A 27,508-nucleotide genomic window follows, 5' to 3' on the forward strand; every position below is an offset into this window, starting at 1 on the left:
CCTGTCCTGGTACACCAGACCAAGTCGATGACCCCCAGGGCTCGCCCAGGCCCTCACTGTCCCAGCTATGTCAGTACCCATCGCCCTATGCTGTGCCTGCTTCCCTCGCCTGACCTGGCAAGGCAGGAGGGCAAGCTGGCCTGGTCCAAGACTGCCCCACCCTGAGCCCACCTGAGATCGACATGGGCCAGCAGCCTAGAAAATATCTACTGAAGAAATGTGGTGTGGGCAGCAACCCGTGGGCAGGCGCCTGGCTGCTTGGTGACCGTGGCCGCAGGTGGGGCTCTCCAAACTTCTGCCAGGACACCACTGCATCACTTAGCTTCAGGTCCACGCTGGGCTCCTCACAAGTTTGATGGGGTCTAACCCTCCCCACAACCCTACTGGCTGAAAATCCCTTCTCTCCATTTTTTGGATGAGGAAACAGAGGCAGAGAGTGAAGGGAGAAGCCCAGACTTCAGAGTCTGTGCTGGAGCCAGCGTGTCCTGCCCTGGTCCCTGGAGCCCCAGCACAGCCACTCAGCCTCGGTGCTAGGCAGCCGCTCTGACGAGCTTCCTGGAGCTCACCCTGACCAGGGCAAGGTCAGCTGCTCACGCCTCGGGCCTCTCTAGGGTATCAGCAGCACTTGTCATTGTTCGTCCTCGTCTGCATCTGTCCCCAGCCAGGACGTCTCAGGGGTAGAGATCGGGTTGTGCACTCAATGCCTAGCACAGGCCCTGCAAACACTGGGTGGATGGATGGGTGAGCGAGTGAGTGAGTGAGTGAACAAATGAATGACTTAATGATGGACTCTGACACTGGAAATTAAATACTTTATGTCCATGGCAACTAAGCCAGGCAACAAAATCAGGGACAAGGGTGGTGGCAGTGCCATTTCTAGGCATTTTAAGGGTACAATTGGTCAGGCTTGTCCATAGATGAGCCCTAAAGAGTGAGGAAGGAGCTGAATATAAGAGTCCAGGTTTCTGGGCTGGACGCCTTCCTTCATGGACCAGCAATGCCAAGGCCAGTCACTGAAGCAGAACAGAAGCCCGCCATAAGGGAAGAGGAGATTCAAACTTGAATTTAGCTGGCATGCAACCAGTGTGTACCAGGCCTGCAGAGCGACAAGGAAGGCAGACCATCACCAGCGCCTGAGGAGGGAGCAGGGAACTGCTCGAAGGCTCAGAATCAGGGCTTGGATGAAGCCCGAGGGTGTCTGACCCAGGACCAGAGCACCCCGGCCACCTGTGAAAGCTTCTAGGGGGACGTCAGGACATGGGCCTAAAGCTGGGGACAGGGGACAGGGGAGAGGGCAGGGGTGGCCAATGTGGCCTCTGTACCTGAAAATGGACTGGACTTAGATCATTCTTTTCCCACATTTTCCCTTTGTCCCACCAGCGGAGAGGTCAGGCCCTGCCTACGATCCCACGTCTGGGCCCCACACTGTGTCCCTTCTCCTGAGAGCCAGTTGGTGTCTGGCTCAGAGGTGCGCAGCAAAGCCTGGGGGCAGGGCAGGTTCCCAAGACTTTGGGATGGGGGCCCATCCCACCCCCTATTGAGAGGCAGCAGGTGGGAAAAACCGTGTGCCCCCAGAATTGGCCCTCGGCTACTGCTGGAGCCAGGCATGACACAAACGCTGATGACATAAGAGGGCAGGCTCTGTCTCTCCTGTTGTCAGCATCCATGGGGAGCAGGTCGCTCTGCAGGAGCAGGTGTGGGGCCAGGATGCCAGGGCCCGGGAGCAGAGTGCAGCCACCGGCCCCACCGAGACCTCTATACAGATGTGGCAGGTCTGGGAACTGGTTCCTATCCCACCAGACGATCTGGTGTGGCAGGGGGCTGCCCACACCCCACACCTAGGCTTTGGCAAGTTGCCCACCAATTTCCCTTCGCTGTCCCCCAGCCTGTCCCACAGATTGGCCTGTGCCTACCAGGTGAGTGCTCTCTGAGGCTGTCTTTCCCCCAGAAGATGGGAGCACTGCAGCCCCATGGTCCCTGCAAGTGGGAGTGCAGGTGCCTTTCATCCAGGTTGTCTGGTCTTGTGACCTCTCGCTTGGACCACAGGTGCCCAAAGAGAGAAGGGTCCCACTGATAAGGACTGCAGCATCACAGCTGCCCATGGAGGTCTCTGAGCTGAGCCCACCGCCGAGGCCCAGGGGGCAGGACTTATCCAAGGCGTGTCCAGGCCTTCACCCAGCCCAGGGAAACCCCTTGGGTCCCACAGCTCATTCCATGAAGACGTCAGTGTGTCTGCTCTGCACACACAGTGCACACGGACATGCGTGTGCATGGCTGTGCATATGTGCATGTGCACATGTGTGAGAGCGACAGAGAGAAGTGGAGGGGGACAAGAGTACGTGTTGGTAACCACCTACCGGAATTCATCTTTGTCCCGGAGCCTCACTCCATGGCCGCTGGGCAGTGGGGCCAGAGTGAGTGGGTAGTCAGATGAGAAGCAGTGGGGAGAGGGGTTTCAGTGCCCCACCTGGAAGAGGCACCCCACTCTGATCACTGTCTGCAGGGCAGGCCACAACCACCAGGCTTTCTCATCTTCCCAAGAAAACTGAAAAATTGAAATTTTAATGTGTGAAACCTCCCAACTTTTACGTGTATACTCACAGTTTTTGAAGACACTGTGCAAGTCAAATAAAGTATGTGTGGCACTGGTTCTGGGGATACAGCCTGGGAGCTGTGGGTTGAGGCCTGGCTTTGGTCCAACACCCTTGCCTTTACAAATAGGGAATCTGAGGCTGGGCCAGAGCCTGGACCAGCAAGCCAGGGCCATGCACAGCCCCCCGGTTCCCTTACCCCCTCCTGGGCCACCACAGCCCTTGGGCAGCACCCACACATTCCAAGCACCAAGGACACCAAGAGAGGGGGACACGATCCCTGGCCCCTGGAGTGTCCATCACCAAGGGCCCAAACTGAGTTTTCTGAAGTGGTCCAAGGTGGATCCTGCAGGGCTGGCCTCTTCTCGGCATATGAAGACCCTGTGCCCCTCCCAGTTGAAGGGCGCAGGACAAGACATGCCCCATTTTGTCCTTCTGATGATAAAGGCCAAGAATATAAGTAGCTCCTGGGACATCGCCCAGGACAAGGAGCTCAGCCATCTGACCAGATCCTTTTGCACCTACACTTAACTATTTGTTCCCTACGCTGCCTGAGAACAATAGAGCCTCAGGGTCCTGGGGCTCAGTGCTGGACACCACAGCCACAGGGTCTGTCCATGCCAGCCCAGTCCAGCCTGGCCAGTGGGGTGGGGCCACCCAGTGCTCGGTGGGCAGGGGGGCTGTTTCCAGGGGCCTGGGGGCTGATCCCAACCAAACAGCCACCCCGCCCGGGTTCTGTCTGGGGTCTGGACGCAGCTTCCCACCGCACCCCTTCCCGCTAATGCTGTGCAGATGGGCTGCCCCGCTGGCTTCCAAGAACAACACGCCAACCGCAGATTTCATCTCACAGAAACGGAATCGCTGGGAAACTCTCTTGTTCCCGAAATGAAAATAAAAATTCCTCCGAAGTGCATTTCCACTCTGGGGCAGTGCCAGCCACATCAAGAGCCTTGTCTGGCCGCCGCGGGAATGCTGTGGGCTTGGGTTCCCAGGCACTGAAGCCACCTGTGACCCTCTTGTCCCCACTGTCACCAGGGGTCTGCTTGGCCCATACATGGTTTTTGAAAATTTTGATTTAGCTGCCAACATTTGAAAATGAAAAGTTTTATATAAAATCTCAATTTCCGGCTTCTCTTGAGAAATGGGAAGCCCTCTTGCCAAGGAACCCAGGTTGGCCTGCACCGCACAACACTGGCATCAGAGACCCTGCAGAGATGGCCCCTCACTGCCCTCCATGGACTCCTGACCCCCAGGCTCTGGACAAAGTCACAGGAACACAAGCTCCCATCCTTGGGGGCTCTAACCTGTCCTGGGTATTGGGCACAGGTCCCCCTACCCTATGCACATGCTCCAGCCTGCAGCCACACACGACTGTGGCTCTGTGTTGGGTGGGTGGGATCAAGCAGGCCACTATTCCGCTTGTCCCCACCCTAAGCTCCCTGGAGCCCTGGACCTAAACGGCCCCGAGTCCCACTCCCCATAGCCCATGGGGGGCTCGAGCCTGTGGGAGTGGGATCTAGGAAAGCCCTTGGTCCTTCACCCTGTTGGACGTCGCCTGGCCAGACTAGCCTGGTGCCCCAACTCTTCGTTCTGCTAAGGTGATTCCATCACCTGCTAAGCCCACTTGTCCCCACAAGCCTGGCCAGCCTGACCCCAGCCTATGAACTGTCAAACCACTGAGGATAAAGAGGATGATATCAGCCCCTGTGACACACCCCAGAGGCCACCAGGCCACCCTGCTTCTCCACTTACAGCAGGGCACTGGCCCCACTCCTAGACTGAGCCCACAACACCCACCACCATCTGCCCCTTGGGCGCCTCCTGCTCCAGACCCCCAAAACAGGCCAAGTCCACTCCCCTCAGGACCCTCACCCCCGCTTCCCCACATCTCCTCTCAGGACCCTCACCCCTGCTGCCTCACCTTCCTCTTCTCCTGTGAAATGAACTGCAATCCATACTTCAGAGCTCAAGTTCAACCTCCAGTTACTATGGTTGCTTACTGGCGTTTTCCACCATTTCTAACTGTGCAGGCATTTGTGGGCCGACCAGTCACCATGACCTACATGCGGTCAGGGGTGGGGGGTTGTGTCTGTCAGGTTCCTGGGGTTCCAGAGCCTGGCTCCGTGCCAGGCTGTGTGTGGGAAATCAGTGACCATCTGGTGAATAAACTGAACAAGAGTAAGTGAACAAAGGGTATAGTTTCCACGGACACTTTATATTCAAATTCAAAGATCATGCTCGGTGAATGGGAACCAGAGTGAGCTGGGAGCAGCTAGGCTGGATTCCCCGGTCCCAAAGACCACTGCCCCAGCCTGTCTCCCCAGTTCAGCAGTAAAAGCCCCAGGGGGTTCATGGCCCCAGTAACATCCCACCTGCACAAACGCAGGAACTGCAGCCAGCCGTGTAAAAGTTGTTGCAACAATAAAAGTGAGCTTCAGTGGCAAGCTCTCCAACGCTTACCAGGGACACTGCTTCTCCAGGAATGAGGTCCACGTGGCCCTGCTCACCGGGTAAGCGGCATTCACTCTCCCTTGTCATGGATATTTCAGTACCAACTGTGGCGGACACTCTACCTGATGCTGGGGATTACACAGCAAAAGATTTTCTCCATAGCTGAGTGACCTGAGACACTTCCTCACACCCTCTCTGGGCCTCAGTCTTTGCATCGAGTAAGCAGAACCTTGGTGCTTGGAAGGCCCCATGTGTGCCCAAGACAGGCAGCCTTCAGGTAGGGTCAGAGATGGCCAGCCTCGTTAGCCCAGGCTCGGGGGTGGAAGGGGAGCACGTAGCCCTGGGTCCTGACTTGCTCGTCCCTCCCCCAACAGGGGTGCTGGCTTCAGCTGTGGCTGTACAACTTACTAGCTGTGACCTGTCAACACTTGTTTCCTCATTGGTGAAACAGGCACAGTGACAGCACCAGCCAAGCCCACGGGGTCCTCATAAGAACCTATGGATGGTGTGCCTGGGGAACGCCCACAGGGGTGCGCTCCGCTCCCCTTAATTCTCATTACTGCTCCTTTGCTCCTTTGTGGGCGGACGAAGAACATGCGGAGGCAGAGCGCCATCCTCACGCAGGCCCTTGATAAACACGCTGTCCTCAAGCCCCCAATGCAGCTCCAGGGGCACGAGAAGAATCCCCCATAGACTGGGCTACAGAAAGAGTGGCTTTTGTGCAACAAAAATGAACAAAACTGAAAAGAAACGGGGAATGACAGCCTGGGGAAATGCTGGTATCAAACGTGACAGAAAGTCAATGCCGAACGCAGATGAAGGGCTTACCCTGCTACACGGAACCGCAGGGGACGAGCAACCACTGGACATGAATGGAGAGAGGGCACATGCAAAGTGATCAGATCACTCATTCTCACCAGCGACCAAACACGCACAAATTAAAGCAAAACGCAGCACTGCTTCTTTATTGCTACATCAGCCAAATATAAGCCAGAGGGGCCCTTGCTGGTGAGGGTTTGCAGGTTCCCGGAGCTCCGCGGGGAGCCGGTCAGGCTCTGCCCCAGAGCTGAACTGGTCCTGCGCTGGGGTGCCACCACTCTTTCCTTCTCTTAGCAAGTGCTTCCTGACAGCTATGTGGAGCCAGGGCTCGAGGGCATCCGGCCTGCTCAGGCCACAGCCTGCAGGGTCAGCACCAGAAGAAGAACCCGAGGGCCCCTGCCAGGAGGTCCCCAAACCCAAATTCCAAGAGACGTTGCACTAGGGGCAAGGACATTACTGCAGCCCCAGGCAGCAGCTCGGGGGGGGCAGCCCACAGCCCGCACGCTCTCACAAGCTCCCACCCATCCTAGCAGGTCCGGGCTGCTCCCTAAAGGGCAAAGAAGGGAAGGAGGACCTGGCCTGATAGAAAGGTGAGGACACACACGTCTGTAGGGGACCTCACTGTCCCCGTCAATCATATCCCACAGGGAAGGGCCTCTGCCTCCCAGATTGAGAGGAGCTAATAGCGCACCCCAGAGCCTGCCCACCTGTGCGGTCACATCTGGGGTCATTGTACCCCCACCCCAAAAGCCTGGAAGCCAAAGGGGCTTGGCCATGGCCGTCATTGTCTCTCCTGGGAAAGCTCATCCTCTGAGCCAGGGCAGCCAAGAGCAGGGGAAGGGGTACACCTCTGAAAGCAGAAGAAGGGCCCTGATTCTGGCTGCTGCACTTGGCCCAGCCACCTGGCCTGCAACAACACCCCCACCTGTCTTCATCACAGCCACCCCCCATCTTCCCAGCTGCTCAGGCCTTTCAAAACCCAGGAGCTGTCCTTGATTCCTTCCCGCACGCCTATGTCCTATGAGCTCTACCTCCAAACACATCCTGAACTATCCACCTGCCATCTGTCATCAGCCACTAGAACCACCCAGGGCCTTCACAGCCTCCCTGCTCCCACCTGCTCCACTGAGAGCCCCCCCACCCCCGAGGCTTCCCCCTGCTGGGAGAGCCAGTCCCTGTCTCCCACCACGATTCCACGTGAATTAGACCCTCCCTACGTCTCCAGCCCAGCGCCTGTCCTGTCTGTCTGGAGCAGACTTCCCAGGACTGGGCCTTCCCACCAGCTAGGCTCATGTCACCTCCAACCTGGAGTAGCTCCCTCCCTTAGCTGTCCTGTCACTCTACCATTTCCCCAGACTTTGCTTTGCTCATGGATTTACTCCTCTCTGCAGCATCTATTCATGTGTCCCCACCAATGGCCAGGGAGCTCCGGAAGACAGGGACTCCATCTGGCTCATTCCCAGCTGTGTCCCCATCCGGTCCAGCCCCAGATCTGGGGAGGCGGGGGAGAGACGTAGAAAGGATGTGCTGCATGAATGTGTGAGTGATTAAATAAGAGATGAAAGCTGCCTTCTCTGAGCCTGTGTCCCATCTCAACAGAATAGTTGTTCTTATTACTCCCCTGTGACTGGGGAGCGTCACAGGCACCTGGTCTGTTCCAGCCAAGATCAGCACCATCCCACTCCAGGTCCCAGGCTCCCTGGGTCCCGTGCGCTGCCCCTGCAAGCTCTCCCCTGAGCCCTGACCTGGTCCCAAGTGCGCCATCACCCTGCCTGGACATCCCTTAGGAGGCATTGTAGTGGACTCCACTGCCAGGTTCTGCCATCAACTCCAGGCATGTTCTCTGAGGCTTTGCCTTGGGCCACCCCAGGCCAATGCAGCCACGTTGAGAGCTCTGGGGGACGCTCCCCAAGTCAAGAATCCAGCCCATGTTCCAGCCCCTGCATGCATGCTCGTGTGTATGTAAGAGAAAGGTGATACTGAGGAAGAGAAAAGTAAAGCCTGAGAGTGGGAGGGAGAGTGAGCAGATACCAGCATTTCCACCTAATTGTGTGACCTTTTCCCAGTCTAAGTTCTTTCAGGGCCAAGTGCACAGTGCTGCTTGGTATTCATTTCAAAGAGAAATGGGTCAAGGAAGATTGGAAATTTTTATAGAAAACACTTCAGGCTTGGAGCTGGCTGGGGTGTCTGCCAGCCTGCTGAAAATTCTGAGGGGAAACGGGGCCTGTGGTCACAAGCTTCCGCCTGATACAAATTCGTAGAGTTCGAACCTCGGGCCCAAACCCAGTTTCTGCTTCTGAAGAAGGGCCTCTGTCCCCTTCAGGCATCCCTTGAGCTGTCTCTGCAGCCCAATCGCCCTGAGGCTGGTACCCAGCTCCTCTCACCTGCATCGGGACACTGTGCAGCCCCAGGCGGTCTCTGTGCAGGGACAGGGACGGGCTGTGGGACGCCTGTCCATCTGACTCATCATGTCGACGAGCATGCAGGAAGCCCACATCTTTTTCACACTTGTTCCTTGGGGGGGGGCCTGGGTTGTGGAGGGGGGCTTATGGGGTCCCCAGGGATATTCAGGCCCAGCTGCTCTTGCCCCTGGCAGGCCGGCTGGCACATCTGAAGCACAAATGCCAGACGTGTTGAGTTGCCCCTGGACACAGCGCATCTTTCCCAGCAGACAGAAACATCCCAGTCTGCTGTGCTGGGGATCCCCAAAGAGCAGGCACTAGGAGCCCGTGGCAAACGCGACTACTGGGCACTCCGGAGCACAGCATGGCTTCCATCCCAGGCCACGTGTTACCTGGAGCCAGGCATGGGTTGGCATGGGTTGCACGTGCCAACAGAAAGCCCTTTGGGTGACATTCACAACACAAATCCAAGGGAAGGAGGAAAAGAGCTTCAGTTAATTGTGTCTGTGGAAGAGCGAGCCACGGAGGAGGAGCGGCCAGGGTGGGAGGACTCAGGACCCCCAGTACAAGGATGCACGGCAGCAAGAAAGGAGCCAGCACCAAGCCCAGGATGAGAGAATGAGCTCGTCTAATTCTTACAGCCCCCGTGACACTACACCTACTTTACAGAGGAGAAAAGTGAGATACAACAGGGTTGGGTCAGCTGCCAGGCAGGCACACCAGCCTCCTCCACCAAACTGCCCCCCACCCCATGCTGGGAGAGACTGCTGACTGCTGAGGCAGCTCCTTTGAGAGCCACTGGCCAGTTCACAGAACTGTCTCTTGCATGTGAGTTGCGGCCACAGCCAGGCCAGGGCCAGCGCCCCCCCCCCCCCCCAGGGTCACATTCGACATCTGTCCACAGTGCTCCAGCAAAGATCCAGTCCGTCTTACGCTATGTTCACCTGGCCTGCTCCACCCTAAACCAGATCCCACACAAACACAGGAGAGAGAAAGGGGAGGGCAGGCCTGAGCATAGGGACAGCTCGGTTTATGTCTGAGGAGGGCATTGAACACATAGACTGTTAGCACGGTTCAGGTGAAGTGCCCGGCAGAGTGCCAGTCCGGGGCTGCGTCAAGGAGGACATGTCCATGGCATCGCCTCTGCCACCCAAGCCGTAGACCCCAGGCAGAAAGCCCCCAGTTCGGCCAACAGCTCTGCAGCACTCTCCCAAGTCTGGGCCCAGACAACTCCAGGTCTGAGAGAATGTGCAGGGACCCCTCCTGGCTGGCATCTGCAACCACCTCTAGGGGGCCGGTCACAGAGCCGGAGTGCTGAGCCCCTGCCCAGGGTGCACACAGCTCTGACACACACATCCCAAAGCCTGCCAGCTGCCTCGGGTTTCACAATCAGGGCTTCTCCATGGCATTCCTCTGGTCCCTGAGCTGCAGGCACAGCCCCCAGATGGAATGAGGGTGAGGAACTGAGAGGGCCCAGGGAATCGAGTCCAGAGGTACCCAGGCTTTCAGCTGCAACTCTGAGCTGGCAGCTGCCAGCAGGGATGGGCTGCACTGGGCAGGGGGCCAAGTCTGAGTGGGCCAGACCAGGCGCTGGGGCATCAGTGAGCAGATCAGGAATGCCTGGGTTGGGGACACAGAGAGAGGTCCCTATACTCAGACACCGGCCAGGCCTGGGGCTCCAAGTGCAAAGGCAGCCAAAGGCCTTGCTCTCCTTTACCAGGGCCTCAGACTTCAACACTTAGATGAGGTACTGGTGAAGGGGGCTGCATCATGGCCCCCAGCATGTCCACGGCCCAATCCCCAGAATCTGTGTCACCTGATATGGCAAAAGTGACTTTGCAGATACTATTAAGTTAAGGATCTTGAGATGGGATATAATGCTGTTATCCCAGGGGGCAAACATAACCCCAAGGGCCCTTTTAAGTGGGAGATAGAAGGAGGCTTGATTACAGAGGAGGAGGGGCCACTGTGACGATGGAGCAGACATCAGAGTAATGTGGTCATGAGCCAACGGACGCCGGCAGCCACCAGGAGCAGAGAGAGGTGAGGAAGGGCTTCTTCCCTTGAGCCTCCGGAGGGAACTAGCACTGCTGACATCTTAAGTTTAGCCCCCTAAGATCCATTTGGATTTCCCCTGTCCAGAACTGTAAAAGAATAAACCTGAGTTGTTTTAAGCCACTGAGTTTGTGGCAAGTTGTTACAGGGGCCATAGGAAACAGAATGACATCAGCCGCTTCAGAGTCAAGAGACTCCCTGATCTGGCTTCCAGCATATCCATGCCTGCTCTCCACCCCCCACCCCATGAACGACCCTGCACCCTCACCAGGGCTCACCCTCTGCTGGACCCTCGCCCTTACACCTCACAGCACTGCATCACTGAGGCCTAGCTATCTGTCTGCCCCTGGGTGGAGCCTTGCCCCCTTCCCATCAGTGGTCTATCCTCACAGGATGCCACTCTCTCCCCAACCCATTGCTTTGGCCTCCCTGCCTCCAGCCTGGACCAGAGTGGCTGGCTAAAATGCAGAACTGGCTGTCAGGCCCCTTTCCTCCGGGGGCTGCCCACTGCCTGCAGGGTGCCGTCCTGGCTCTGTAACATTCCATGCTGCAGCCCCTGAAAGCTCCCAGCATCTGCTCTGGCTCCTAGCCCTGCTTATTTCTGAGGCAGCCCTTCAGCAGCCTGGAAAATGTGCAGCGGGTCAGCAGGGGGTCAAAGGACTTGGGCCGTTGAGTCAAGACTTTGCAGTGCCCAGGGCCCGATCTGCTCTCTCACAGCATTTCTTTGGCAGCAGTGGGGCACAGCACTCCCCAGGGCAGTGTGCCCCCTCTGCCCGCCAGGGAGGACGCCGCAGCCTGACAGCAGCGGGCAGAGGCTTGGCACCGGCTGCTTACCTGGAGGAGGCGGCCAAGGTCACGAGCACTGAGCTGTCTGACTGTTCTTCCTGCAGCCAGGCCCGATGCAAGGCGGGGCTGAAGGGCATGCTGGCCCAGGGGCAGACCCACGGGATGGGAACCACCAGCCTAGCAGGAGCTCACAGCCCCTCCTCTGTCCCAAGGCCCAGAAGAGCAGCCCCAGAGGGCGCAAAAGACACTTCACCTCTGTGTCTCATAAGCACAGGTGGCCAAGGGGGGCCATGTTTTATTTGGCTTACATGGTGCCTTTCAGAAATTTGAAGCAGCATTTTAAAATCAGCAGAGTTCACATAAAACATCTGATGTCTGCATTCTCTTGACAGTAAGAGGATAGCTGCCCAGGCCCACACTCCCACCAGGTCATGGTCAGAAGCCAAGGAGGGGTCTCCACTCTGTCCTGCGCTCACGTTGAGGCCAGGCTGGATGCCATGTGCTGCTGCATTCACACTGCTGTTTTCCTTTGAGCAAAGGCATATTCTCTGTGTCCAAGTTTTTATCAAAAGCAGGGAAATGAAAGCCAGGCCAAGGGTGGGCGTAATTATTTTTCTTACCCCTGCTGCCATCCTCATTGGCATTGCCTGCTGGGCCTGGCAGGCCTGTGCGTTTGCAGCCCTTCTCTTGGGATGGTAGGACTTTCTGCAAAGGGCACCATGTGCCTGAGAGACCATATGCCTAGCACAGGACCCAGGGACCTTTCCCACCCTGTGGGGACACGTCCCAGAATCCCAAGTTCAGCCCCCCTCAGACAGCCAGGCCCTGGGCGCCAATAGCAAGGCCAGCTTCTCTATGCTCATAGTCTTGGGGCCAGCCCAGCCCCAGCACAGCCCAGCCCCAGCTCAGCCCAGCCCCAGCACAGCCCAGCCCCAGCTCAGCCCAGCCCCAGCTCATCCCAGTCCCAGCTCAGCCCAGCCTCTCCAGGCCCCACAGCCCGGCTGATACGGGACGAGAGTCCAGCAGAGGCAGAAGGTCAAGGGGCTGCCTGGGCTGTACCTGAGCACTATCCCAAGAAGGAACGAGGGAGACCTACAGCATGACTCCTCCACAGATGTGCAGCCCCTTCACTGCACCGCCAGCCTGTAGGCACTTCCTGGATAAGCTGAATGGTGGCCCCAAAAGATACAAGGTCCGAATCCCTGGGACCTGTGAATGTTACCTTATATGACAAAAAAGGCCTTTGCAGATGTGATGAGATCACGGATCCTGAGATGGAGCGATCACCCTAGATGGTCTGGGTGGGTCCTACATGCACTCACATGCATCCTTATGAGAATGATGTGGCCACAAGCCAAGGGATGCCAGCAGCCACCAGCAGCTGGGAATGGCGAGAAATGGATTCCCCCTCGGGGTTCTGGAAGGAGCATGGTCCTATCAACACCTTGATTCAGCCCATTAATACTCATTTCGGATTCTGCCCTCTAGAAGTATGAGAGAATAAACTGCTATTGTTTTAAGCCACTGTAGTGGCTTAAACAGGGTAGTGGTACAATGTCACAGTGGCCTGAGACTAGGAGGGATTGATGGGCCAGGATCACCAAGCTGTGGCTCCTCTTCACACAGCCACCAGCCCTGGCTTCCCCTCAACAACCCCAGACGACAGGGTAGACAGATGGCAGCCAGGACAGGGCTCAGGCAGGAGACTAGGACTCGGAGTGGGGCCCTGTGCGTGTATGTGTGCACATGCAAGTATACATGTACACACACATGCACACAAGTGCACACCTACAAGGCCAGTGAGGAGATAAACGCCCTTCCCCTTCCCTCAGCCTCTTGCCCACCTTGAGGGTAACACTGGCAGAACTAAGCTGCTAAATGCACACACCAGACACTGGCCTGAATCCATGAAGACACGTTAAAGCCTTCACTTTCCATCTGTTTCCGCGGGCAATCTGAAACCCTGCAACTGACCTCAGATGACGGAGACTATTAGTGGTGACGACTCTCTGAGGCTTGGTGAGCCCGAGACACTCCAGGAAGCCTGCTGGCTACTCAGGAGACACAGGACAATGTGTCTCAGCATCACAGAGGACCCAAGTGGGACACCCTCCCAGCCAGACCAAGAGGCCCAGGACAGGTGCTCCCCTTCTCCAGAGGACCCATCATACCCACTGCCCATCAATAAATAGTTGGGGGGTTCAAACCCACTTCCAGAAGTTGCCTGGGGATGGGGGTGGAGTCTCCTGCTGCTTCAGCCTGGGCTACATCAATATGTAACAGTCCCCATCAGAATTCACCAGGAGAAAGTAACCCCTACCGCTCGTGCACACACTGAGATGCTGGGCTGTGTCCTCTTGCAGGAAAGCACAAGGAACAAACGTGCCCAGCCAAGGACACTGCTTTTCCATATCTCCCAACTGCACTGTGGTCCCTAACTGGGCCCAGGCCGATGAAGGGCTGGACCGTCTGAGGTCACCTCGGGCCCTCAGCCCAGCCACAGTATAACATGCGTCTGGACCCCCTCCAGCCAGTGAGTGGGCCTCAGCCCAGGCCAAGTAGGAACAATCAGGCACGTCCAGGGAGAAATGTGCTTTCCATGGACCAAGTCACCCACACAGGGTCATGCTGACACTGAGCAGGGACATCAAGGAAGGGGGACTTGGCCTCAGACCCCAGGCCTGTGGCCTGGAGCCTATACACCCACCGTCCCGGGCTGAGGCCCAGAGCTCAGCCTGGACAGGCTCTCCCTGCCCCCTTCCAGGGCCGCCTCAGCCCCCAAATGGTGCACTTGGCCTAAGCCAATGGTTTTTAGGCTTATTCTGAGTTTGAAATTACTTTCTTAAGTTCTGAGTTCTAAGCTGTCGCCAAATTAGGTGGGAAGAGGGCAGGGTGGGGGAGGATTTAGTAGAAGATGCCAAAGACCAACAGAGGCCCAGCAAATAAGGCCAGGCCAGCCAGAACATGGTGGAGGCTGTCATGTTCAGGAAGGCAGCCACCACGTGGAACTGAGGTCAGAAACTCGCCCCAGGCACCTGGCAGCCCCAGGGACCACCTTGAGTCTTCCAATTGGAGCGAGCCCAGAAGCACCAGGCCCAAAGCACAAAGTGGCAAGCCGTCAACTCTTGAGACACAGGCATTTCAAACCCCACTGGACAGATGAGAAAGCAGAGTCCAGAGGTCCAAACTTGCCCAAGGGCAACCGGTCATCAAGGAGCAAGGCCAGGACACTGGTCCCTGGTCTGGGGCATTTCCCCGGTGAATTTTTACTCCCAGCCACACCGTATGGGAGTGAAATTCACTCTCCAATCTTCCCCCTGGAGAGAGGTCCAAGGGTGGGAAAGAGGCAGGAGGGGCTGATTCTAGGGAAAGCCAGGCAGTTCAGGCCCCACTGTCAGCAGCCCAGGCAGACAGCAATTCATCACCTGGGCTGAAGGGGCCGCCGGAAGTATTGATCAGCTCCAGAGAGCTCTGGGCTTCCTGATGGAACAATTCCTTTGCAAAGATATCTGACACCACTCCTTGAAATTAGAATGGTGTCCTGCCAGGCTGCACCCAATTTATCTGTCAAGCTAGGAAGTCAGAGACCTAAGATAAATGAGCCAGGGCTGCTTGGAGTGATGGGATAGTTTCTGCAAATCCCAGCAGGGCCTCCAGGGCTCACTGTACACATGCAGATGAGTCTGGTCCAGGACCCAGTCCTCCTATCATCTGCCATTAGCCAGGAGTCTAGGACCAGAGGCTGACAGCTGAGCCCGCCCCACAAGAACCAGGCCCAGGCAAGGTGGCCTCATCCTGACCCTGGGACCCTGGGGCCTGTGAGGCCTGCGAGGCACAGTCAGACCCTGACCTGGCCTCACTGTAACCGCTGATAGGGATCCCAAGAACCCTGGAAGGGTTTGGGCTGGCCAGTGAGCCCAGCCTTCTGGAGGGCTCTGAGAGGCTGTAGCCAGGGGCTGTCTGCATGCCTGCCTAGCAGCTCCGTCCATACTCCAGAGCCCAGAGTGCACTTTAATTCTTAGTTGAAAAAGACAAAACCACACAACCTGCCCACCTGCAGTAGCCTTACCTGTGTCCAGGCCCTGTGGCACCCCCAGAGGAGGTAGCCTGGGGGTGGGCGGCCGACGATACAGCACGTGCACACGGCCCTGCTCAGCCTCCCTCGCCGCCAGCCCCTTTTCCAGAGGCTCGATGAAGAACTCTTCGTCCTGCATTCGGATTAGGCCAGCCTGCCGGGCAAAGATGAGATGGTTCAGATTCCCAGAGTACAACAGACCCAGGTTGGGGAGCAGCGAAGAGGGCCCGAGGGCAGAACCTCCCACCTGGCAGAGCTAAGTGCTAGGCTTGAACCCCAGGCCAGGGAGGGCATGGGACAGGCGGCCCTAGGAGCTCCATCTGCCGAGAGCCTCACTGCTCCCACTGTGTGTCCCTTTATGCACATCGTCACCAGCCCAAACTACAGTAACTGAACCACCGCCTCCCCCAAGACCAGCATGCCCCTCCTGCTGCGAAGCCCTTACTGGACCCCCATCTCCATCACATTCAGGCTGCTCTGCAGTCTGGCATTAAAGGCTGTCCGCCTGCCACCGCCCTGCCTCACCCTGCCTGCCCTAGTTCACACGCCTCAAGCCAGTCGCTGGGACAGCCCTCTCCTTCCTACACGCCACGCTGTGCACTGCCGGGTCTCCCTGCCCATGAACTAACCTGGCCCTCAGCTTGGGAGGCCCTGCTCCTGCCCCCGCTTTGACCATCTGGTAAACTCTGATTCTCCCTTCAATGCCTGGCCCAGACTCCCCCCAACTGACACCCCCACCCCAAGGCCCTGCCTTTTCCCTTGGCCATCCTTGGTCACTGCCCCATCCAGCTCCCACATTTTTTATTTTTTGGTCCACTATCCATAAACAAGTGATCTGGCACTGGGCTTCCCATGGTGTTACCCTGAAGATATATTTCCTTTAGATCACACACTTATGACCCACTGAAGGGTGTGTTTTGTTTTTGTTTTGTTTTTTTAAAAAAAAAAACACCACTTTATTGAACTATTACTGACATGTAAAAAATTGCACATATCTAATGTGTACAACTCAGTGATTTGGGAATAAGTTTCAATTTGTGAAATCATGACCACTGTCAAGGCCATAAACATATCCATCACCTTTCAAAGTTTCCTCCTACCCCATCATTATTATCATTTTTTTGGCAAGAACACTTAACATGAAATGGACCCTCTTAGCAAATTTTAAGTATACAATAGAGTATTGTTAGTTATAGACACTATGCTGTGTAATAGATCTCCTGAACTTATTTATCTTGTATAACTGAAATTTTGCATACTTTGACCATCGCTTCCCATTTCACCCTCCCCCAGCCGCTGGCAATCACCACTCTGCTCTCTGCTTCTTTGAGTTTGACTATTTTAGATTCTATATGTAAGTGAGATCATACAGTATTTGATTTTCTGTGTCTAGCGTAATTCACATAGTGTAGTGTCCTCCACGTTCATCCATGCTGTCACAAACCATAGGATTTCCTTCTTTACAAAGTCTGAATAATATTCTACTGTACATATGTACCATATTTCTTTATTAATTTGTTGTCCTTAGATGGACATTCAGGTTGCTTCCATGTCCATTGTGAAAAATGCTACAATGAATTCGGGAGGGCGGGTATGTCTTTGATATCCTGATTTCATTTTATTTAGATATGTACCCAGAAGTGGGATTGCTGGGCCATAAGGTAGTTCTATTTATAATTTTTTGAGGAACCTCCATATTGTTTTCCATAGTGACTTAACCAATTTACATTTCCACCAACATTGCATGAGGGTTCCCTTTTCTCAACATCCTCACCAGCACTTGTTACCTCTTTTCTTTTTTTTCTTTTTATTATTAGTTTCAGGTGTACAAAACAATGTAATAGTTAGACATTTACACCACTCACAAAGTGATAACCCCCCCCCAATCTATTACCACTCTGACATTGTATATAACTGTTACAATTCCATTGACTCTATTCCCTATGCTGTACTCCAGTCACCTCTTGTCTTTTTGATGACAGCCATTCTGACAGGTGTGAGGTGATGATAGCTCATGGTTTTGATTTGCATTTCCCTGATGATTAGTGATATTAAGCACCCTTTCAGGCACTTGGTCATTTGTATCTCTTCTTTGGAAAAAAATGTCTATTTCAGGTCCTTTGCCCATTTTTTAATCAGTTTATTTGGGGTACTTTGCTAGTGAGTTAAATAAGTTCCTTGTATGTTTTGAATATTAACTCTTTATCCAATATATGTCTTGAAACATTTTCCCCCATTCTATAGGTTGCCTTTTCATTTTGTTGATTATTTCTTTTGCTGTGCAGAAGCTTTTTAATTTAATATAGTCCCACTTGTTGATTTTTGCTTTTGTTGCCTGTATTATTGGTGTCACGTCCAAAAAATCATCACCAAGACACATGTCCAGGAGTTTTTTCCTTATATTTTCTTCCAGGAGTTTTATGGTTTCAGGTCTTAACGTTTAAGTCCTTAATCCACTTCAAGTTAACTTTTGTTAGTGGTATGAGATAGAGATCTAATTTCATTCTTTTGCTTGTGAATATCCAGTTTTCCCAACACCAATTATTGAAGAGACCATACTTTCCCCACTGAATATTCTTGGTTCCCTTGTCAAATATACGTTGACCATATATATACATGCATGGGTTCACTGCTGGGCTCTCAATTCTGTTTCACTGGCTGTCTGCACCATACTGTTTTGGTTCCTGTAGCTTGTAATATAGTTTGAAATTGGGAAGTGTGATGCCTCCAGCTTTGTTCTTTCTGAAGATTGGTTAGGCTATTCAGGGTCTTCTGTGGTTTCATATGAATTTTCGGATCATGTCATCAGGAAAGAGAGACCATTTTACTTCTTCCTTTCCAACTCTGATGCCTTTTATTTCTTTTTCTTGCCTGACTTCTCTGGCTAAGATTTCCAGGACTATGTTAAACAGGATTGGTGAGAATGCGCACACTTGTCTTGTTCCTGATCTTAGGAGGAAAGCTTTTAACCTTCCACCATTGAGTCTGGTATTAGCTGTGGGCTTGTCATGTATGGCCTTTATTATGGTGAGGTATGTTCCTTCTATACCCACTTTGTTGAGAGTTATTACCATGAAAGGAGGTTGAATTTCATCAAATGCTTTTTCAGCCTCTATTGAGATTATTGTATGATTTTTATCTTTCATTCTATTAATGTGATGTATCACATTTATTGATTTTCATATGTTGCCCCATCCTTGCATCCCAGGGGTAAATCCCACTTGATCATGGTGTGTGATCCTTTTAATTCTGTTAAATCCTGTTGAAATCTTTAAATCCTGTTGACTTCGGTTTGATAATTTTTGTTGAGAATTTTTGCATCTATGTTTATCAAGGATATTGGCCTGTAGTTTTCATTTCTGATAGCATCCTTACTTGGCTTTAGTATCAGGGGAATGCTGGCCTCATAGAATGAGTTTGGAAGTCTTCCCTTCTCTTCAATTTTTTGGAAGACTTTTTTTTTTTATTCAGTTTTAATGCATTTTCTTGTTATTATAAAAATAATACAAGATTACTTTGAGAAAATAGAAAAATATAATAAAATTTTGAAGGACAAATCATTAATAATCCGTAATCTGTCATGTAGCAATAAATTCTGTCAATATTTAAGCAAACTTTATGCTGTTTATTCTGAGGTAATTATACATACACAGGAAATTGCAAAGATATGGTACATATACCTTTCACCTGGATTCCCCCAATGGTTACATCTTAAATAATTATAGAACAGTATCAAAACCAGGAAATTAACATGGGTATAATGTGTACATATAGTTCTGTGCCATTTTATCACAAGTGTGGAATGTCTAACCACCACAGCAATACAGATACAGAACTATACCATCATCACAAAATTCTCATTCTACCCCTTTATAATCACACTAATTCCTGTTTCTCCAAGATCCCACAATGTTTGGCAAACAGTGATATATTCTCCATTCCTGTAAATTTTTTTCATTTCGAGAGTGCGAGAGTGGAAGACTTTGAGAAGGACTGGCGTTAATTCTTCTTTAAATGTTTGGTAGACTTCACCTGTGAAGCCATCTGGGCCTGCGCTTTGTTTTGTTGGAAGACTGATTACTGATTCAATCTCCTTACTCTTTATTGGTCTGTTCAAATTTTCTATTTTTTCAAGATTCAGTCTTGGTAGGTTGTATGATTCTAGGAATTTATCCATTTCTTCTGGGTTGTACAATTTGTTGGTGTATAATTGCTTATAGTAGTCTCTTATGATCCCTTGTATTTCTGTGGTATCAGTTGTAATATCTCCTCTTTCACTTATAATTTTATTTATTTGAGTGCTCTCTTTTATTTTCTTGCTAAGTCTAGCAAGAGGTTTGTCAATTTTGTTTACCTTTTCAAAAAAACAGCTCTTAATTTCTTCTGATCTTCTGTTTTCTGGTCTCTACTTCATTTATTTCTGCTCTGATCTTTGTCATCTACTTCCATCTTCTAACTTTGGGCATATTCCGTTTGTCTTTTCTAGCTCCTTGAGGTGTAAAGTTAGATTGTTTATTTGAGATCTCTTCTTTTTATTGTAGACATTTATCACTATGAACTTCCCTGTTAGAACTGGTTTTGCTGTATCACATAAGTTTTGGTATGCTGTGTTTCCATTTTAGTTTGTTTTAAGATATTTTTTATTTCCCTTTTGATTTCTTCTTTGACCCATTGGTTGTTCAGGAGTGTGTTGCTTAATTTCTACATATTTGTGAATTTTCCAGTTTTCCTCCTGCTATTGATTTCTCATTTCATACCAATGTATCAGAAAAGACAACTGGTACAATTTTACTCGTTTACATTTGCTAATACTTGTTTTTTGACCTAACATATTATTGATCCTGGAGATTGTTTCATGTACACTTGAGAAGAATGTGTATTCTGTTTCTATTGAATGGGATGTTCTGTATATGTCTGTTAGGTCCATTTAGTCTAAAGCACAGTTCAAATCCAATGTTTTCTTGTTGATTTTCTGTATGGATGATCTATCCACTGTTGAAAGTCCCCTACTATTATTGTACTGTGGCCTTTTCTCCCTTCAGATCTGTTATATTTGATTAATATACTTAGGTGCTGTGATGTTGGGTGCATAGATATTTACAATTGTTATATTGTCTTGATGAATTAACCACTTTATCATTATATAATGACCTTTTTTGTCTCTTGGTACAGCTTTTGACTTAAAGTTAATTTTGTCTGATATAATATGGCTACCCCTATTCTCTTTTGGTTTCCATTTGTGTGGAATACCTTTTCCATCCCTTCACTTTGAGCCCATGTGTATCCTTAAAGCTGAATAGAGTCTCTTACAGGCAACATATAATTGGATCTTGTGTTTTTATTCATTCAGCCATGCTATGTTTTTGATTGGAGAATTTAACCCATTTACACTTAAAGTGGTTGAATAGGTAAGGACTTATTAATTCCATTGTGTTCATTGTTTTCTGACTGTTTGGTGGTTCCTTTGTTCCTTTATTTTTCTCTTGATGTCTTCCTTATGAGTTGATGATTTTCTGTAATGGCATACTATAATTCCTTTCTGTTTGTCTTGTGTGTATCTAGTACAGGTTTTTGGTTTGTGGTGCCCTAAGGCTGACTTGAAATATCTTAAAGATATAACAGTCTATTTTAAATTGATAACAACTTAACTTTGATCATATATAAAAACTCTACCCTTTTATTCTCCCCACACATTTTAAGTTTTTGATGTCACAATCACATCTCTTTATATCATGTATCCATTACCATATTATTATAGCTATAACTATTTTTAATACTTCTGCCTTTACTCTTTATACTAGAGCTAATATTACAATATTAGAGTAGTCCGAATTTGACTGTATACTTACTTTTACCCGTTGTTTTGAATATTTCATATTTTCATGTTACTGATTAGCCTCCTTTTGTTTCAGCTTGAAGAACTAATTTCATCATTTCTTGTAAGGCAGGTCTAACTCTCAGCCTTGTTTGGAAAGTCCTTAATCTATTCTCATTTCTGAAGAACTGCTAGGCCAGGTAAAGAAAGTATTCTTGGCTGACACTTTTTTCCTTTCAGCACTTTGAATATATAATTCCTCTCTCTCCTGGCCTACAAGGTTTCTCCTGAGAAAAACACAGATATTCTTATAGGGGTTCCCTTGTAGAAGACAATGTTTTTCTCTTGCTGCTTTTAAAATTATCTCTTTGTTGTTGTTGTTTTATTTTAGCCAGTTTTATTACAATGCACCTTGGAGAAGATCATTTTGAATTAAAATTTTGGAGTGACCTTTTAGCTTTATAAACCTGGATGTTCAAATCTCTTCCCTATGTTTGTGAAATTCTCAATCATTATCTCTTTAAATATGCTCTCTGTCCCTTTATCCCTCTCTTCTCCTTCTGGGATTCCAATAATGCATAGTGTCTCTTAATGATGTCCTATAAGTCCCACGAGCTTTCTTCACTCCTTTTCATTCTTTTCTTTTTGTTCCTCTAACTGTGTAATTTCAAATAATCTGTCTTTGAGTTCATTTATTTTTTTCTTCTGTTTGGTCCAGTTTGATGTTGAATATCTTTATTGAATTCTTCAGTTCAATCATTGTATTCTTCAACTGGTTTTCTATCTGGTTCTTTGTTATGTTTTCTGTCTTTGTTGAACTTCTCATTTTGTTATTGTATTGTTTTACAGGTTTTCTGAACTTGTTTATCTGTGTTCTCTTGTAACTCTCTGAGTATCTTTGGAACAATTATTTTGAATTTTTTGTCAGGCAATTCATATATTTCCATTTCTTTGGAGTTGTTACTGGAAATTTCCTCTGTTCCTTTGGTGGTGTCATGTTTCCCTGATTCTTCATGGTCCCTGCAACCTCACATAGGTGTCTGCACATTTCCAGACTTCATGGACTGACCTCAATAAGGAAAGACATTGACCAGCAGGTGGAAGCACACTGGAGTATGCTGTGACCCTGGGTCTAGTGGTGCCGGGTACATATGTGGCAGCTCTGGGTCTGGGTTGAGGGAAAGCATGACGGCTCATTGTGTCAGGCTGCTAGGGTCCATGACATTAATAAATGTGTAGTCCTTAGAGAGTGGTTGCAAGGGCTGTTGGGGCCCTTAGTGGTGCCTCCAGGTCCAGCAACTAGGGACCAGGGCAAGCAGTAGTGGTGGCCAGACATGGTGGTGTGCACACACTCAGCTGCAGAGGCCAACTGCAGGGGCCAATTGCAGATACACATGTAGTGATGATGGACAGGGTCAGCAGTAAGAACTGGGGCCAATGGTGGGCACAGAGGCATTCACAGGGGCCTTGGCTGTCAGTGTGCACTGCTATGACTACAGGGTCTCACCACAGGCATCCACACAGCAGTGGAGGCTGGTGACAGGAGTCAGCTTGGTGGCACATATGCACAACAGGAGGGGCTAGCTCTGGGCACATGCACAGTGGTGGGGATCAGCCACAGGGGTCTAAGCTGGCATTTTGTATTCACGCAGCCACAGACGACAGCAGCAGGGACAGGGGATAGAGCGGGAGAGATTCAGGCATCTGGTGTCTGAGAAGGTGAAAACCTGTGGGGAGAAAACCTCAGCAATGAAATCTGTAGCAGCGGTGGTGGCCATTGGTTTCTTTAGCAGTGAAAGCTGCTGGGGTCCCCTGCAGAGCAGACCATGAGGAAGCATGGTCACGCCCTCTGTGTATCTGATACTAGTGACCCCTGCTCTTGTTCCTTATCTCCAGCCATCTCTATATGTCTCAGCTTTGTTTGTCTATGGTGGAGTGAAACTGGGAAAGGTCCTTTGTGTGGTGCCCCAAAGGGCTGGGAAAGCTTGTCACTCACCCTGCTCTCTCTTTCCCAGCGAGGGGAACTCTTTCTGAATGAGGAGCTCCCTCTTGGTGCTGAGCAGTGTCAGCCTGGGGATGGGATGACGCAGGCAAAGTGAAACCGTTCTTCCTTGCCTTTTGGTAAAGTTATTCTCAGGTGTTTTTGTTCCACTGCAACGCTGAAGTTTCTTAAGTGGCCGCCTGAGCTCTCCACAGCCATTTTTGCTCATGGATAGCTGCCTAATTGTCGATCCTTGTTGAGGGACAAGGTCTTCTACTCTGCATCAGGAGATTTTAGATAAATGACCAGATTTCCAGACTCTCTTGAAACATCAGAAAATCTGGCATTTCCTGTTGCCCATTCTACATGCCAGATTTCCCTCTAGGGTTCTGCCCTCGAGCTTCCAAAGGCAGTACAGCCCTGCCAACATCTTCACTTTGGCCTCCAGGCCTGTGAGAACAAGTTTCTGTTGTTTTCAGTAATTTGTTACTGCAGGAAACTAATACAGGGTCTTGGTGGGTGTGGGGTGAAGAAGGCAGCCATTTCCTGAGGGATGAGGAGTAGGAGTGGCAGACCTCCCAAGGACATGGGTTTGCAGCATCTTGAACGTCTGGGGAAGGGGAAAGGGCAAGCACCAGAGCTATGGGGGTGAGGTCACCACCGAGCTGTGGGAGCAGAGAGGAGAGGAGAGGCCCATGGGAACCCTGCAGGCTCCCACACTCTGACTCACCCCTGCATCCCAGGGCTCCACCAGGCCTTGGAGGAAGTGAGCAAATGCTTGCGGAATGAATGAATGAATGACCCCGAAACAGCAGGACCTCTGAGACAGACACAGAGGGGGAGAGTGAGGACACTGTGGGCCATCCCTTTCCACCAGCACATGGGTGAGAGTGTTTACAACAGCAACAGTTACTTCCTCTATGCTGCCATTGACGTTCCGTGTTTGTGGTTTGGGGGCAGGCTGGTGTCTCTAACCCATCTTATTAATAGAACCCATTCAAGGACATGTGGGAATTAACCGCAGGACAGCAGTGGGTGAGTAGTCCCTAAGTCTGCTCTGCTGGGTTCCCAGCACCACTTCTGTCTGGACGGGTGACTTCGGCCAGGTGCCAAGTCTCCCTGGGCCTCTGTTACTCGTCTACCCAGGTGGAAGGAACAGCTGTGGCTTGGGCCCCTGGCTCTATTGTAGCAGGACATTGGGGTATCAGGGCCCAGTGGGGCAACCCCCTTTCTGGAGGGACTCTTGCACACCAGACTGGGAGCCGTCTATGCCGGGGCCCTGGGGTCATTCTGAAAGGACCCAGAGTGACAATGACCAGAATCTGACTTGATGAGAAACAGCCCTCTCTGGCCTGAGAGACTCTAAGAGACAGTTTTGGATCTCCCTACACACGCGAATCAGCTCTCCTCCTTCTCGGCCAGCTTCCTGGTGAAGCTTGCTGAGTGACCCGAGGGCACTGAATCTACTTGATACTGCCCTTGGCTTTTCTGTGGTTAGGAAGCCAGGGCCCAAGTTGGCCATGCTGCCTGGCAGGGACCCTCCCAGGTCCCAACTAAAGGGCACAGGAGCACACTGAGATAAATCAGAAGTATGGCACCAGTTTACTCAGGTTTGCTCATACAACCAGAGACCTAACTGACAGTGCTCTCACATGAAGAAGCTAGACATAGTCTTCAGAGCACCAACCCAACTCCGAAAGACGCTGTGGAACACACATACGGTGCTGCATTGATGGGCATGGTGGCACCTGCCCCAAGGCCGGAGGCTGACCACCTGAGACCAATGGATGATTATTCCCAGACCAGCATTTGGTCACCCTGAGACCAGAGACACAGACTGACCAGAGACTGTCAAGGCGAACTCTGACGGCCCCAAGACCAATACACAAGCACATGAGTGCAGTGACTGATCACCACCCCGGACCAGAATAGTACTTGGTGAAGGGCTCTCCACAAAGAAAGCCTGATTCTCAAGTATTTTAGTATGCACCCCAGGAAAGATCTGTCTAAAAATCTGCAAAAGAAAATTGACAAGAAAACAAGGTACAGAACGTGGGCTGCATTTTGCTAAGATTTTACCAGGACTTTGATTTTTCTACTGTCAGTGGCATGTGTATCTGTTTTTACATGTAATTAATAAGAATCAGCTTTTTCTCCCCACTCTATAAATATTAAAGAAATCCCTGAATCATACTGGTCTGAAGGGACACGATCGCGAGTGAACAGCCTGGTGTCCCACAGAGAGGGATCTTGTGACTGTACTCAACCACAGCAGAAGAGAGGTTTGTGGAAAGGGCTCTGTCCCCAACCCCCAGGTGCCAGCACAGAGACCATCGGATCAAGTCACCAGTTCTCATATGTTGGGGAGTTCTGAGATGCCTGTCTACCTCTTTCTTTGTCTGGGCCCTGTCCCTTTGCTCTTTGGTTTATGATGAAACAGTCACTAGAAGTGGAAACGAAAAGTTAAAAATTTCTACAACATCCAAAGGCTTAACCGCTCTCTTCTGTTGCTTGAATTTTAAAGTTGGAGTCTCACAGGAAAGCAAGAGTCCTCCTGTTCCCATCTGTAGGTGCCCAGTTTGCCGTGTGCACCGGTTCCTTCCATGGAAGCCACAGGCTCCAGCACGAAAGGTCCCTCGGTATGTAATGGGCACCAGGTCTGTCACTCAGCCTTGTCATTTTTGCAACCTCTGGCATGAGGTGTCTGTCCAGGTAGCAGTGGTGACAATCAAAAATAAAAAGAAAATAGGAAGATAATGAAGAAACACAAGGATCCAGACTTTGACAGAGGACACGGCAGCGTGCATCCGCTCTGCTCGCTGTCGTCCAAACTCAGCCTTGCTCTGAAACACGCACGTGCTATGTGCCCCAGGAATCCCCAAGCACACTGGCATCTGGTGGGATTCCAGTTCCCAGAGCTATTTTAGGTCTGAGAGAAACATACGCTTTCATCCCTTCGACCTTTTGGTATGGACCCATGAGATTTTGTTGGGCCATAGAGCAAGGGGCAGCAGCCAGCCCTGCAGAGGAATATGCCACGTGACCAGGCTGGTCTAATGGTGGTCTCGTGGGTACACTGACACAGTGGGGTCTGCCACTTCCAGGGCATCTCCCAATAGATGGAATATTAGATCCATCTAATATTGGACCTAATGCTCTTTCCCCTGTTAGCTCCCTGAGGAAGACCAGAGCAACCCTGCAAGCTTTACAGAGAGGGGGCTGGACTCAACTGCTGAAGTCACAAGCATGAGAACTACTGTCTCATTGGATTGAATAGGGGCATGTGTCCTCTCCTTGTGTCTCCATCAGCTTCTGCTCCACACCTTCCAGAACACCCCCTTCTGGAGAGGTCTGTCTGTGGATGCTCTTGTGCAGAGCCCCTGCCTGCCCTTCTCTCTGCCTCATTTGGTTGGACACGTGTGGTCCTTGTCACATGCCATCCACACCGCCCTTCCCCTTGGGGAGCCGCCTGTCCCCCTGGTGTGTAGGTCTCGTCCTCCCAGGTCGGAGGGGAGGCTGTGGCCGAGCCAAAGGACCACAGACAGGTGTCCCTGAGTGCCGCAGAGCCCCGATGAGTTCACCTCGCAGGCCCTGCTGCCCCTTCTTGGCCTGGTCTCAGGCCATCTAGATCCTTTGCTCCAGAAAGTCCTTCTTTTGCCCTAAGCTTTCCAGAGCTGGTTTCTGAGGCTCAAAACCATGATGTCCCAACTGACACATGCCCCCAGCGCTGAGCCCCATGCCCAGCCAGGTGCTAAAGAAAGCTGGATCCCACTTTGGTGATCAGGGTGGAGGGAGAGACCACAGCAGGGGTGAGTCCGATGGCTTTTGAGCTTTTGAGCCAGGCCTGGCTTCAAAGCCTGGCCTTGGGCCACTACTGTTGTCTCTGAAGCCCCCAGTTCCCTCACCTGCAAAGTGAGGGGTCAGGTGACCTGTGAATTAGGTACCAGCTATCCTTCTATAATTCCAGTAGGAGCGAAGAGCGCTCTAGTATAAAGAACTCAAACGAACTGCAAGCAGGAAGTCCACTCCTCCCTGGACCATCATCTCTGCCTGGAAAACAAAGGCCAAGGCCTCCTTCGGGCCACAGTAGCTCACTCTCTGGGCCCAGTTCCCTTTGCACCTCAATCTACAGCCTCTGGCCTCCATTCCCAAGAGACTTGGTGGCACCTGAGGGAGCCCTGGGCTTGAGTCCCCACCGTTAGCCAGGTGTTATACAGGGCCTTCAAGTATGGTACAAATTCAAACTCCCCTAAAATTCTATATGGCAGAATGCTCCACTTCCAGAGGACTCTGAGGCTCAAACAAGGTAAGCTGCTAGCTCAGATTTCCCAGCTGGACAGGTAGGCTGGGGAACACAGCCCAGCCCAGGAGAGCCAGCGAGAAGCACCAAACTTCAGCACTCTCCACCGCTGTCACAATTTTTGCCTTACCTGATTTTGGTAAATTCTAGCTGGATACTCTTGTCTGCTAAGACTCTGAGCCTGAATCCTAATCTCCCTTATAAAACTCACAAACTTGTAAAAGGTCTGTTGG

General features: G+C 51.3%; 1 protein-coding gene across 5 annotated transcripts in view; it reads right to left on the reverse strand.

The window, feature by feature from the left end:
- The window catches only part of ADAMTS2 (ADAM metallopeptidase with thrombospondin type 1 motif 2), a 267,231-nt gene that overhangs the window by 169,722 nt on the left and 70,001 nt on the right, over positions 1-27,508 (reverse strand). For all 5 annotated transcript variants that reach the window (XR_016021425.1, XR_016021424.1, XM_088798870.1 and 2 more), the window contains exon 3: positions 15,174-15,333. Coding sequence is in view for 3 of the 5 variants with exons in the window: in XM_088798870.1 (XP_088654996.1) it covers positions 15,174-15,333 (160 nt within the window). In the remaining 2 variants the exon portion in view is untranslated. The remainder of the gene's footprint in view (positions 1-15,173; positions 15,334-27,508) is intronic.

This window comes from Rhinolophus sinicus, chromosome 5 (assembly GCF_057876585.1).
Source record: "Rhinolophus sinicus isolate RSI-liver-muscle chromosome 5, RSI-T2T, whole genome shotgun sequence".
NCBI classification, from domain to species: domain Eukaryota; kingdom Metazoa; phylum Chordata; class Mammalia; order Chiroptera; family Rhinolophidae; genus Rhinolophus; species Rhinolophus sinicus.